Here is an 11,593-nt window from a genome sequence, read left to right on the forward strand (position 1 = left end):
AGGTGTATGATGAGGTTCTACAGCAGCTGAGGTGTATGGTGAGGTTCTGCAGCAGCTGAGGTGTATGGTGAGGTTCTGCAGCAGCTGAGGTGTATGATGAGGTTGTGCAGCAGCTGAGGTGTATGGTGAGGTTCTGCAGCAGCTGAGGTGTATGGTGAGGTTGTGCAGCAGCTGAGGTGTATGGTGAGGTTCTGCAGCAGCTGAGGTGTATGGTGAGGTTCTGCAGCAGCTGAGGTGTGTGATGAGGTTCTGCAGCAGCTGAGGTGTATGGTGAGGTTCTGCAGCAGCTGAGGTGTATGGTGAGGTTCTGCAGCAGCTGAGGTGTATGGTGAGGTTCTGCAGCAGCTGAGGTGTATGGTGAGGTTGTGCAGCAGCTGAGGTGTATGGTGAGGTTCTGCAGCAGCTGAGGTGTATGATGAGGTTGTGCAGCAGCTGAGGTGTATGGTGAGGTTCTGCAGCAGCTGAGGTGTATGGTGAGGTTGTGCAGCAGCTGAGGTGTATGGTGAGGTTCTGCAGCAGCTGAGGTGTATGGTGAGGTTCTGCAGCAGCTGAGGTGTATGGTGAGGTTCTGCAGCAGCTGAGGTGTATGGTGAGGTTCTGCAGCAGCTGAGGTGTGTTACAGTCGTTCTCTGCCTCCTGTGTTCTCTTCCTGCTGCTGTCAGTGTTGGGAGCCGCAGTATCGGACACATCCCTCGGTCATTGCTGCGGCTCAGTCACTACCAGTACCCGGCACCTCTGTTGTCGCAGGAGCGGTGACGTCACTCCTGGGGTCGGCGGTGACGTACTTCCTGTTTATGCCGGAAGTAGTAGAGTGACAGAGATGGCGGAGCTCCGAGAGCTGCAGAACCGGGTGCAGGAGCTGGAGCTGCGGCTGTACGGGGAGAGCGGAGCTCACACGAGGAAGGTGTGTACCGGCCCCGCATGCTGACACTTGTGGTGTCCTCGTCCTGCGCTGAGGCTCATGGGAGTAGATAGTAGGGGCGTGTCGTTCCTGAAGGAGCCGGCTGTGCAGTGTGACTGAGCCCAGGTAGCCGGCGGCGGTGAAGTGTGACTGATGTGTGAGGAGCAGTGAGGCTGTAATAATGCAGGGACGCCGGCCTCATCCACGGCACAGACTGTGTGTATAGGAGGAGGAGGAGGAGGAGGCAGACTGGTGGTCAGGACTGAGCATGCGCGGAACAAGGGACGTGCTGTATAGGAGCAGTGTGCGGCCATAATGTAGACTCTGAGCCGTCATACAGTGAGCGGCTGTGCCCCATGTTATAGCTGCTAATGCAATGTATGGGGAGCCTGTGTATAACATGGGGCACGGGTGAGGGGCGGCACGGGTGAGGGGCGGCACGGGTGGCTCTGCTTTCTCACTAGCGCTTGGTGCGGTGTGATGTGTAGCAGTCCTGATCCAGATTACATCCCCACACTACTTCACATAGGGGCGCATGGAGCTGCGTTTGCGTCAGGATTTTTCATGAGCTCCTAAAACGCAGCTTGTTGTGAATTTTGGGTGTTAAAAATATCTGCAGAAGTCCTGGTATGTGGCAGCGCGTCCAAAAACCATCTGATAGTCAATGTAGACGCCCCCGGATCAGGCTGCTGCGTCCAATCAGCAAGCGGGCTTCATACAGCGCAGGCTCCGAGCCCCATTGTTTTCCTTCACCAGTGCTCATAACTTGCCTTTATTTTTACCAATTATAATGTTATACAGCGCGGATCACAGCACTGACTAATTTAGAGAGGACAGGTACAGAAACGCCACTTATTAGAGAGTAAGACTACAGCCGAGGAGCCGGGGGCGCTGGTCACAAGAGCGAACAGTCTGAGGAAACCGCAATGCTGAGACTGGTGTGCACTGCTTCACTAGAGACTTATCCAGGGGTATAATGGGGCAAAGACCTGGAGCCAGGACTGTGGAAAACATATTTCTATTTAAAAAAGAGCCGCACTGCCCATCACTCACTGCTGACACTTGTGGTGTCCACGTCCTGCGCTGAGGCTCATGGGAGTAAATAGTACGGGTGTGTCACAAGCGCCTGATCAGACGCAAGAGCCAGCGCGATGTGTGACATCGGCATACGCCCACCGGTCACCAAGGGTTGCCACCACCCACACCCAAGGGGTCACCACCACCTACGCCCACCGGTCACTAGGGTCGCCACCAGCCAAGCTCACCCATCATCAAGGGTCACCAGCACCCACACCCAACCGGTCACCAAGGGTCGCCACCAACCGTGCCCAAGGGTCACCACCACCCACCGGTCACCAAGGGTCGCCACCACCCGCGCCCACCGGTCATTGATTGTCATCGCTACCTTCCACGTACACCGAGTGCCGTCGCCATGCTCACCGGTTACCAAGGGTCATAAATACCCAGTCACCAAGCGTTGTTGTCACGTGCGCCCATTGGTCACTGGATGTAGTCTTCGCCCGCCTGTGCCTGTTTGATGTCATCAGCCGCCTGCTACAATAGGATGTTGCCATCTTCCTGCCTCTGTGTGACATCTCCAGCCGCCTTCCTGCCTCTGTGGCTTCACCGGCCGCGCCTGCCTAACTTCGTGAGTCATCGCCATCCGAGCAAGCTAGCCATGGCAGGACATCACCTTTGTCCGCTGCATGACGTTGCCTTTCACGGACCGCCAATGGACATCGCCTGCCGCTGCTGCATGTTGGACTGCCACTTAACATCACCAGCCATTGCCGCCTGCCATTGTGGAACGTTGGCAGCCACTGTTCATTTAACGTCATCACAAGCCAGTCACCATGTGACCTTTTCATCTGTGCTGCCTGTCCACAGTTTGAAATCAGCACCCAGCGTTCGCCCCGTGACTACACCGCCGGCACCCAGCGTTCGCCCTGTGACTACACTGCCGGCACCCAGCGATTTCCCCATAACTACACCGCAGGCGTCCAGCGTTTTCCCCATGACCACACCATCGGCGCTCCCTGTTCACCGCGTGACGTCAGCGCGACTCCCCCTGTTCACCACGTGACATCACCACCCTCTCATCTTCCGGCCTCCATCTGACCTAATCACCCACCACCACCGGTCACTGTATGAGGGCACCTCAGCCGTCACATTCAATTGGACGGAGATCTCAAATCCATCATCAGCTTATAGGTGGTTACAAGAAACATCTAAATGCTGGCGTCCATCCTCCATGTATCACAGTACATAGACTGCAAAACGAGTGACCAGTGGTGTCAGTGAGCTGAGTCTCCGGTCTGTGACTCATCGCTTTTCTTCTGATCGTCGTGTATAATATTCAAAGTAAAGCTCGACTGATCATTCAGAAGGGAGATAAGTGCCCAGTAGCCGCAATCAGACGCGTTGGTCCTATCTTTTGGACCCCCCTGCCCGCCTCTGGTCCCCATTTCTGTCCATATCTTTCATTTCTTCATGTTTATCCCGCGTTTCCCCCTCTTTCCCAGATCTCAGCCTTTACCCTGTGCCTCCACCACCTTTTTGCCCTGCATCTCCCCCTTTACCCTTTTCCCCAGATCTCCGCCTTCCTGCGCCCCACCTCGCCTTCCTGCGCCCCACCTCGCCTTCCTGCGCCCCACCTCGCCTTCCTGCGCCCCACCTCGCCTTCCTGCGCCCCACCTCGCCTTCCTGCGCCCCACCTCGCCTTCCTGCGCCCCACCTCGCCTCCTGCGCCCCACCTCGCCTTCCTGCGCCCCACCTCGCCTTCCTGCGCCCCACCTCGCCTTCCTGCGCCCCACCTCGCCTCCTGCGCCCCACCTCGCCTTCCTGCGCCCCACCTCGCCTTCCTGCGCCCCACCTCGCCTTCCTGCGCCCCACCTCGCCTTCCTGCGCCCCACCTCGCCTTCCTGCGCCCCACCTCGCCTTCCTGCGCCCCACCTCGCCTTCCTGCGCCCCACCTCGCCTTCCTGCGCCCCACCTCGCCTTCCTGCGCCCCACCTCGCCTTCCTGCGCCCCACCTCGCCTTCCTGCGCCCCACCTCCCCTATCTTTTGCCCCCAATCTGTGGGATTTGCCCTTAAACTCTCATCTCTTTTACATTGCAGGTCACAGATGGGTTAATAAAAGTCCAGGTTGGTTTGGGGAACATCGCCAGCAAGAGGGAGCGAGTGAAGACCCTGTACAAGAAGAGTGAGTGGCCGATGTAGACATGTGCAGCCCACCGGCAGCAGGGGGGACCCTACACTACATATTACAGATCCTGGCCCCGATCATGGGCAGCTGGCTGTGACTCCGGGGTCTGCAGTAATCGGCCCTGTAGAGCCGCGGAGGGTCCGTTCCTCTCAGCCACAATAAAGACAGTGAAATCCAGCCACATTACATCTTCCCTGGGTGTCGGGGTTGGGGGCTCCTGCTGTAGCGCTGCTCTTCTCCTTTGGTGAGGCTCTACTGCCCCCCTCAGGGTGAGATGTGTATTACAAGCACCTGTTCCTATAAATGTGGTACAGCAGAAGGTTCTGCAGCCGCCCCGTATTCAGGACTTCATTCCTCAATGTTTTCAATGCTTCCTGTCAGTAAATGAGCTCATCCTCATTCACATGCATAAGCTGAGAACCTGTCGTCATGCAATACTTCTCACAGCTGATGGTTTGCTTCAATCGTATCTGGACGAACTTGAGACTTTTACCTGCACTGACGCAATCATTTGAAATTGAGAGAGAATTGTGCCAACTGCAGAGGAGTTTAGATGTCATAGAGACCCTGAGCTGTGAGAAGCTTCTGCCTGACATCTGCGCAGTGTGTACAGGGCTCTAGTGCCCAGAATAGTGGAGGAGACGCCATCAGGTCTGGAGAAGCTCCTGTGACCTCATTGCCCATATATGGACATGTCACAGGGGCTTCCCCAGGTGGAGCGGGAATAGGGCGTCCCCCCGGTGTGCTTTCTCCCCAGGCTCGCAGCGGCTGGAGGGGGCGATGATGAGGATGGGGGGACGTCTCCCTCCAGTACTACTGTGCTCGCACACATGCAGCCCCCTTCCAGCGGAGGTAGACATCAGGAATCCTGACAGCAAGCAGAGATCTTGTAAACTGCGAGTAACAGAAAGCTTTGTCGTTCTTTGTCAGTTTTCCATGTCACTGAGCAGAGTTTGCCTTTCAGTCGATGATCTGATGAAGTATCTGGACCCGCAGTACATCGACCGGATCGCCGTCCCCGACGCCATGAAGCTGGAGTTCATTCTGGCAGGTGATTGCTGATGCTCTCCCTGATGGTTTCCATCTACAGCCGTGTGTGGCGTCAATGACTTTCCTGATGACGGCCGCTCACCCGGAGCACGAGGCTGGGGGGGTTGCGGTAAGGATGGCGATTACGGACTTTGTCTTTCTCCCGCAGAGGAGCCGTACATCCTATCTCAGGCCGCACTGCTGGAGCAGCTCCACTCCCTGCAGCCGCTCCTGGACAGCGAGCACATCAAAGGTGAGGGTCCGCCGGGGGGCCAAATGTGGCCCCTGCAACCAGGACACGACAACGAAGCGTCCTCTGAAAGTCCTCTCCGGGTAAATGAAGCTTATGGGATGAAATGGTGAAAAATATCCAGTTGTGTTTTAGGTTTTGTTTTTCCGGCGCTCGTCGTGTGGTCGGTGCCATTACGGCAGCTTTTATCACCATTTTTCTACGGCCCATAACTTAATTTTTTGATTGACAGCTCTGTGGGGGAGGTGGCGGCTTTTTGATCGGCGGTCTGCAGATTTATTAACTCTTCTCTATGGTCCGTACAATATTTTCATGGCTTCTTACTGTATATTTGGAAGGAGGAGATACACCGAGGAAAATAAAACTATTCTTTAGTTTGGATTTTTTTTCTTTTTGCCATTTAATACACAAATTAAATAATTTAATAGATTGGACTTTTCCAGACATGTTTGTTGCTTATTACTTCATTATTCTCCTGTGATCCCGTCTCATACACCGCCTGCGCTCACAGGACCGATATTTACATCATATGGTTACAAGTGTGAACAATGTGGATGGAAAGTCCTCTGACCTCTACATAACACCAGAGACCCCCAGTAACATCCGCCCCCGGTGAATACTCTGTGACCCGTCTCTCTGTTTTCACAGCGGTGCCAGCGCAGGCCTCCAAGCTGCAGACTCTGTCCCAGGTCCATATAAAACAGCAGGTTGGTGTCCGGCGAAGTCTTCTGGGTGGTGAAGCATCAGGTCTTATCCTCCAGTCACATCCCAAGCTGCAGGCACAGTTCTGTTGGCTGTGCTGCGTGGCATCTTGGAAGGTGACAGTTATCAGTGGTCACTCAATTACACCCCTCTTCTTTGGACTCCTCTGCGGCACTGCGAGGGTTACTGCTGTAGAGCTGGCGCTCTGGTGTCCCCGGCACTGCGAGGGTTACTGCTGTAGAGCTGGCGCTCTGGTGTCCCCGGCAGTGCGAGGGTTACGGCTGTAGAGCTGGCGCTCTGGTGTCCCCGGCAGTGCGAGGGTTACGGCTGTAGAGCTGGAGCTCTGGTGTCCCCGGCATTACGAGGGTTACGGGTGAAGAGCTGGCGCTCTGGTGTCCCCGGCATTACGAGGGTTACGGCTGTAGAGCTGGAGCTCTGGTGTCCCCGGCAGTGCGAGGGTTATTGCTGTAGAGCTGGCGCTCTGATGTCCCCGGCAGTGCGACGGTTACTGCTGTAGAGCTGGCGCTCTGGTGTCCCCGGCAGTACGAGGGTTACGGCTGCAGGCGTTCTGGTGTCCCCGGCGGTGCGAGGGTTATGGCTGTAGAGCTGGCGCTCTGGTGTCCCCGGCGGTGCGAGGGTTACTGCTGTAGAGCTGGCGCTCTGGTGTCCCCGGCAGTGCGAGGGTTACGGCTGAAGGGCTGGCGCTCTGGTGTCCCCGGCAGTACGAGGGTTACGGCTGAAGAGCTGGCGCTCTGGTGTCCCCGGCAGTGCGAGGGTTACGGCTGAAGAGCTGGCGCTCTGGTGTCCCCGGCAGTGCGAGGGTTACTGCTGTAGAGCTGGCGCTCCAGTGTCCCCGGCGGTGCGAGGGTTATTGCTGTAAAGCTGGCGCTCTGGTGTCCCCGGCAGTGCAAGGGTTACTGCTGTAGAGCTGGCGCTCTGGTGTTCCCGGCAGTGCGAGGGTTTCGGCTGCAGGCGCTCTGGTGTCCCCGGCGGTGCGAGGGTTATGGCTGTAGAGCTGGCGCTCTGGTGTCCCCGGCGGTGCGAGGGTTACTGCTGTAGAGCTGGCGCCCTGGTGTCCCCGGCGGTGCGAGGGTTACTGCTGTAGAGCTGGCGTTCTGGTGTCCCCAGCAGTGCGAGGGTTACGGCTGCGGCGCTCTCCACGTCCGGTGTCTGAGGCTGCGCTCCATCATTGATCTCTGTGCTGACGGCAGACGCTCGCAGATAATCCGGTTTATGGGAGAATTTTATGGCTTTTTTTATTTTCCGCTGACTTAAAAACTGTTTAGAAAGTGAAGCACTTAGAGGATGGGGCAGTAATGTGCGGAGCACGGCTGGAGGATAACGCCTGACAGATACTGCCCGTCCGAGCACAATCACCCCCATCATCCGGAAACTAAGAATTTCACCATCTAAACTTCCAGTGGAGCGGTGCACTTGTGTCTTGCACTGACTGCAGTGTCTCCTCTCTACAGGACCAGAGCGAGGAGGTGACGGCCGAGAGCAAGAGGCTCCTGGAGGACTACAACAAGATGGTATCCTTCACCTACTGATAATGTAGCAGACGTCACCTGCAGTCCTATGTAACACCACAGATAACACAGTGATAACTCTGAGTAGATAATGTAGTAGATGTCCCCTGCAGTCCTATGTAACACCACAGATAACAGTGATCACTCTCTGACTACAGATAATGTAGTAGACATCACCTGCAGTCCTATGTAACACCACAGATAACACAGTGATAACTCTCTGAGTACAGATAATGTAGTAGATGTCACCTGCAGTCCTATGTAACCACAGATAACAGTGATCACTCTCTGACTACAGATAATGTAATAGATGTCACCTGTAGTCCTATGTAACACCACATATAACATAGTTATAACTCTCTGAGTACAGATAATGTAGTAAATGTCACCTGCAGTCCTATGTAACACCACAGATAACACAGTGATAACTCTCTGAGTACAGATAATGTAGTAGATGTGACCCGCAGTCCTATGTAACACCACAGATAACAGTGATAACTCTCTGAGTACAGATACTGTACTAGATGTCACCCGCAGTCCTATGTAACACCACAGATACAGTCATATGAAAAAGTTTGGGCACCCCTATTAATCTTAAGCTTAATGTTTTATAAAAATTGTTTTTTTTTCCAACAGCTATTTCAGTTTCATATATCTAATAACTGTTGGACACAGTAATGTTTCTGCCTTGAAATGAGGTTTATTGTACTAACAGAAAATGTGCAATCTGCATTCAAACTAAATTTGACAGGTGCATAAGTATGGGCACCCTTATCATGTTCTTGTTTTAAATACTCCTACCTACTTTTTACTGACTTACTAAAGCACTTTTTTTTTGTTTTGTAACCTCATTGAGCTGTGAACTTCATAGCCAGGTGTATGCAATCATGAGAAAAGCTACTTAAAGTGGCCACTTGCAAGTTCTCCTGTTTGAATCTCCTCCGAAGAGTGGCATCATGGGCTCCTCACAACAACTGTCAAATGATCTGAAAACAAAGATTATTCAACATAGTTGTTCAGGGGAAGGATACAAAAAGTTGTCTCAGAGATTTAACCTGTCAATTTCCACTGTGAGGAACATAGTAAGGAAATGGAGGAACACAGGTACAGTTCTTGTTAAGGCCAGAAGTGGCAGGCCAAGAAAAACATCAGAAAGGCAGAGAAGAAGAATGGTGAGATCAGTCAAGGACAATCCTCAGGCCTCCTCCAGAGAGCTGCAGCATCAACTTGCTGCAGATGGTGTCACTGTGCATCGGTCAACTATACAACGCACTTTGCACAAGGAGAAGCTGTATGGGAGAGTGATGCGAAAGAAGCCGTTTCTGCAAGCACGCCACAAACAGAGTCGGCTGAGGTATGCAAAAGCACATTTGGAGAAGCCAATTTCTTTTTGGAAGAAGGTCCTGTGGACTCATGAAACCAGGATTGAGTTGTTTGGTAATACAAAAAGGCGTTATGCATGGTGGCAAAAAAACACAGTGCATTGTATAGTTGACCGATGCACAGTGACACCATCTGCAGCAAGTTGATGCTGCAGCTCTCTGGAGGTGGTCTGAGGATTGTCCTTGACTGATCTCACCATTCTTCTTCTCTGCCTTTCTGATGTTTTTCTTGGCCTGCCACTTCTGGCCTTAACATGAACTGTACCTGTGTTCTTCTATTTCCTTACTATGTTCCTCACAGTGGAAATTGACAGGTTAAATCTCTGAGACAGCTTTTTGTATCCTTCCCCTGAACAACTATGTTGAATAATCTTTGTTTTCAGATCATTTGACAGTTGTTTTGAGGAGCCCATGATGCCACTCGTCAGAGGAGATTCAAACAGGAGAACAACTTGCAAGTGGCCACTTTAAGTAGCTTTTCTCATGATTGCATACATCTAGCTATGAAGTTCAAAACTCAATGAGGTTACAAAACCAAAAAAAGTGCTTTAGTAAGTCAGTAAAAAGTAGGTAGGAGTATTTAAAACAAGGAAATGATAAGGGTGCCCATACTTATGCACCTGTCAAATTTTGTTTGAATGCAGATTGCACATTTTCTGTTAGTACAATAAACCTCATTTCAAGGCAGAAACTTTACTGTGTCCAACAGTTATTAGATATATGAAACTGATATAGCTGTTGCAAAAAAACTATTTTTATAAAACATTAAGCTTAAGATTAATAGGGGTGCCCAAACTTTTTCATATGACTGTAACCCAGTGATAACTCTGAGTACATATAATGTAGTAGATGTCACCTGCAGTCCTAGGTAACACCCGTGACTTATGCCCCTTAACCCTTTGTGTCAGACCCTCCTCCTCTCTAAGCAGTTTGTGATGTGGGACGAGGTTCTTTCTCAGGTTGAGGCCGCTCAGCAGGTGAAGCCGCGATCCGAGTGACGCTTGTATGGAGCCGCCATGGTGTCTGCCTCTTGTTCCTCCGCCGCTTCTCCCATCTGTCATCCTGTTCTCCATGTTGGCGCCTCTGGTCTCCGCCGCTGGTCTTCATGGCTCCTCTGCTCTTTGTCCTCTCCTGTGACGCTCTGGTTTCGGCGCTGTAGCTTGTGATCTAGGAGCGCTGCTCTGGAGAGACAGTGGCCCCTGTAGACGTCACATTCTGGGATCTGCGCGTCTGTAATCCGTGGAGTTGAGTCCAGCAGGGATGGATATATGTCTGTGATGCAGCAGCGCTCAGCCGGCGGCCGCCCAGGTCACGTCACCATCATTTTACTTCTCTCCCACAGATCCTCAGTTACATCTCATCTTTTTACTCCAGTCACATCCAGAGCAGCAGTCACAGTTCTGCTTTCACATCCCACTCTTCTCTCCAGTTACATTCAGATCTGCGGCGCTGAAGCTGCTTCTATAGAAGCCGTGGTCTTCGCCATAACTTTTGCAATGCAATGCATTTGAGACACCGCAACGGTGGTCCATAGGACCATGTGGAATCCTGCACGGAACTGAAAGTCAGCAGATGTGTGAATGCAGCTCTGGAAGTGATTGGAGTAAGACATCTGTGATCAGAACAAGAAGGGAAAGGATTAATCTGCTGTCTCGCTGCAGCTTCAGCTGTGTTTGGAGTCAGGATTTTTTCCCACTTCTCTCTCATCCTATAGAGGCATTAACTATTTATGTGCTGGGAACTGCGTCCATCACTGTTTCCCCTCCCCCCGCACTTTACTCTTCCTCTGATGCCGCCATCTGCTGCGGTTTCTTCCCGTGGAGCCGCGGTCACTACGTTATTTATGGAAGCATTTACTTCATCCTGTAAAAGTCCAATAAAAATCTGACATCCGGGCTCTGAACGCCCGGTGATTGCACGTTCTGTGTGCCATTGATTGCAGAGAAGGTCAATAGGAGGATGCTGGGTAATGTACAGCAGGGGAGGGGTTAATATGGGGATGCTGGTAATGCACAGCAGGGGAGGGGTTAATAGGATGCTGGGTAATGTACAGCAGGGGAGGGGTTAATAGGATTCTGGGTAATGCACAGCAGGGGAGGGGTTAATATGGGGATGCTGGTAATGCACAGCAGGGGATGGGTTAATAGGATTCTGGGTAATGCACAGCAGGGGAGGGGTTAATATGGGGATGCTGGTAATGCACAGCAGGGGAGGGGTTAATAGGATGCTGGGTAATGTACAGCAGGGGAGGGGTTAATACGGGGATGCTGGGTAATGTACAGCAGGGGAGGGGTTAATAAGCGGATGTTGGGTAATGCACAGCAGGGGAGGGGTTAATAGGATGCTGGGTAATGTACAGCAGGGGAGGGGTTAATAAGCGGATGCTGGGTAATGTACAGCAGGGGAGGGGTTAATAAGCGGATGTTGGGTAATGCACAGCAGGGGAGGGGTTAATAGGAGGATGCTGGGTTATGTACAGCAGGGGAGGGGTTCATACCGAGATGCTGGTAATGTACAGCAGAGGAGGGGTTAATAGGAGGATGCTGGGTAATGTACAGCAGGAGAGGGGTTAATACCGAGATGCTGGTAATGTA

The 11,593-nt window shown here is 52.6% G+C and overlaps 1 protein-coding gene across 1 annotated transcript; it reads left to right on the plus strand.

The window, feature by feature from the left end:
* The first annotated feature begins 751 nt into the window (after window positions 1–751).
* Window positions 752–10,892, plus strand: DCTN3 (dynactin subunit 3). The gene is made up of 7 exons (XM_077281323.1): window positions 752–904; window positions 4,020–4,104; window positions 5,072–5,158; window positions 5,306–5,389; window positions 6,035–6,093; window positions 7,561–7,620; window positions 9,908–10,892. The coding sequence occupies exons 1-7, from the start codon at window positions 821–823 to the stop codon at window positions 9,995–9,997; spliced, it is 549 nt and encodes a 182-aa protein (XP_077137438.1). The 5' UTR covers window positions 752–820; the 3' UTR covers window positions 9,998–10,892.
* Window positions 10,893–11,593: the final 701 nt, after the last annotated feature.

The sequence above is a fragment of the Ranitomeya variabilis genome, chromosome 1 (genome assembly GCF_051348905.1).
Source record: "Ranitomeya variabilis isolate aRanVar5 chromosome 1, aRanVar5.hap1, whole genome shotgun sequence".
In the NCBI taxonomy this organism is placed as follows: domain Eukaryota; kingdom Metazoa; phylum Chordata; class Amphibia; order Anura; family Dendrobatidae; genus Ranitomeya; species Ranitomeya variabilis.

Bases quoted from the DNA above. Each gene is read 5' to 3' on its own strand.
- DCTN3 (XM_077281323.1), top strand. From the start codon at position 821: ATGGCGGAGCTCCGAGAGCTGCAGAACCGGGTGCAGGAGCTGGAGCTG. The intron at 5,159-5,305 runs GTGATTGCTGAT...TTTCTCCCGCAG, and splicing joins GCTGGAGTTCATTCTGGCAG to AGGAGCCGTACATCCTATCT. The intron at 6,094-7,560 runs GTTGGTGTCCGG...TCCTCTCTACAG, and splicing joins AGGTCCATATAAAACAGCAG to GACCAGAGCGAGGAGGTGAC.